This window comes from Charadrius vociferus, unplaced genomic scaffold, assembly GCF_000708025.1.
Source record: "Charadrius vociferus isolate BGI_N301 unplaced genomic scaffold, ASM70802v2 scaffold1511, whole genome shotgun sequence".
Classification (NCBI taxonomy): Eukaryota; Metazoa; Chordata; class Aves; order Charadriiformes; family Charadriidae; genus Charadrius; species Charadrius vociferus.
This window is the reverse complement of record NW_009646686.1, coordinates 110909-111809: the sequence shown is the minus strand read 5'-3', so window position 1 is coordinate 111809 and position 901 is coordinate 110909. Positions and strand designations below refer to the sequence as shown.

Sequence of the window (901 nt, the reverse complement as noted above, 5' to 3'; positions counted from 1 at the left end):
ACATGGGGGGGGGGGGGGAGATGTTTATCCTCCCCCTGAGCCCCACCGGGGCTGGCTGGGTGTCCCCCTGCCCTTGTAGGGTGGGTCTCACCAGTGTGGCTGTGTCCCCTCTGTGCAGAGGCGGAGGAGGTCAGCAAGAAGCCGCTGTCTCCCCACGGCGCCCGAGGGGCCATCCTCTTCCTCAGCAAGCTGCAGAAAAGGCGGAACCTGAACCACAAGCGTGCCCAGGTGAGGGACCCCCACTCAGACCCTTGCGACACCCCAAAACCATGCCCCCCACCCCCTCACACCCCATCCTAACCATCCCCTTTGCATTTGGGAACATCTCTCATATGAGGAAAGGCTGAGGGACTTGGGTCTCTTTAGGCTAGAGAAAAGAAGATTGAGGGGGGATCTTATAAATACTTACAAATACTTAATGGGAGGATGCCAGGGGGTTGGGAGCAGTCTTTTTTCAGTGGTGCTCAGTGATAGGACGAGGGGTAATGGGCATAAACTTGAACATAGGAAGTTCCATCTTAACATGAGAAGGAACTTCTTTACTTTGAGGGTAGTGGAGCACTGGCACAGGCTGCCCAGAGAGGTGGTGGAGTCTCCCACTCTGGAGACATTCCAAACCCGCCTGGACGCTGTCCTGTGCAACGTGCTGTAGGTGCCCCTGCTCTGGCGGGGGGGTTGGACTAGATGACCTCCAGAGGTCCCTTCCAACCCTGACCATTCTGTGATTCTGTGATTTGCAGGACAGCGCCCAGAAGGATGCTGAGGTCAAGAGGAGCCACGGGGATGCTGAGGTGGGTCAGCCCCGGGCGCCTCGAGGGATGCTCTGCGGGGGTGCAGCCGTCCCCGGGGTGGGGGGAGCTGGGGGCTGACCCTCCCCTCGGGTTGCTCGTAGCCTGACACG

General features: G+C 59.4%; 1 protein-coding gene across 1 annotated transcript in view; it reads left to right on the top strand.

Annotated features, from left to right (window-relative positions):
- MICAL1 (microtubule associated monooxygenase, calponin and LIM domain containing 1) overlaps nt 1-901 on the top strand; it is a 14014-nt gene that overhangs the window by 10408 nt on the left and 2705 nt on the right. Inside the window, exons 7-8 of the mRNA XM_009889312.1 lie at nt 121-228; nt 741-791. Of these exons, the coding sequence (XP_009887614.1) occupies nt 121-228; nt 741-791 (159 nt within the window). The remainder of the gene's footprint in view (nt 1-120; nt 229-740; nt 792-901) is intronic.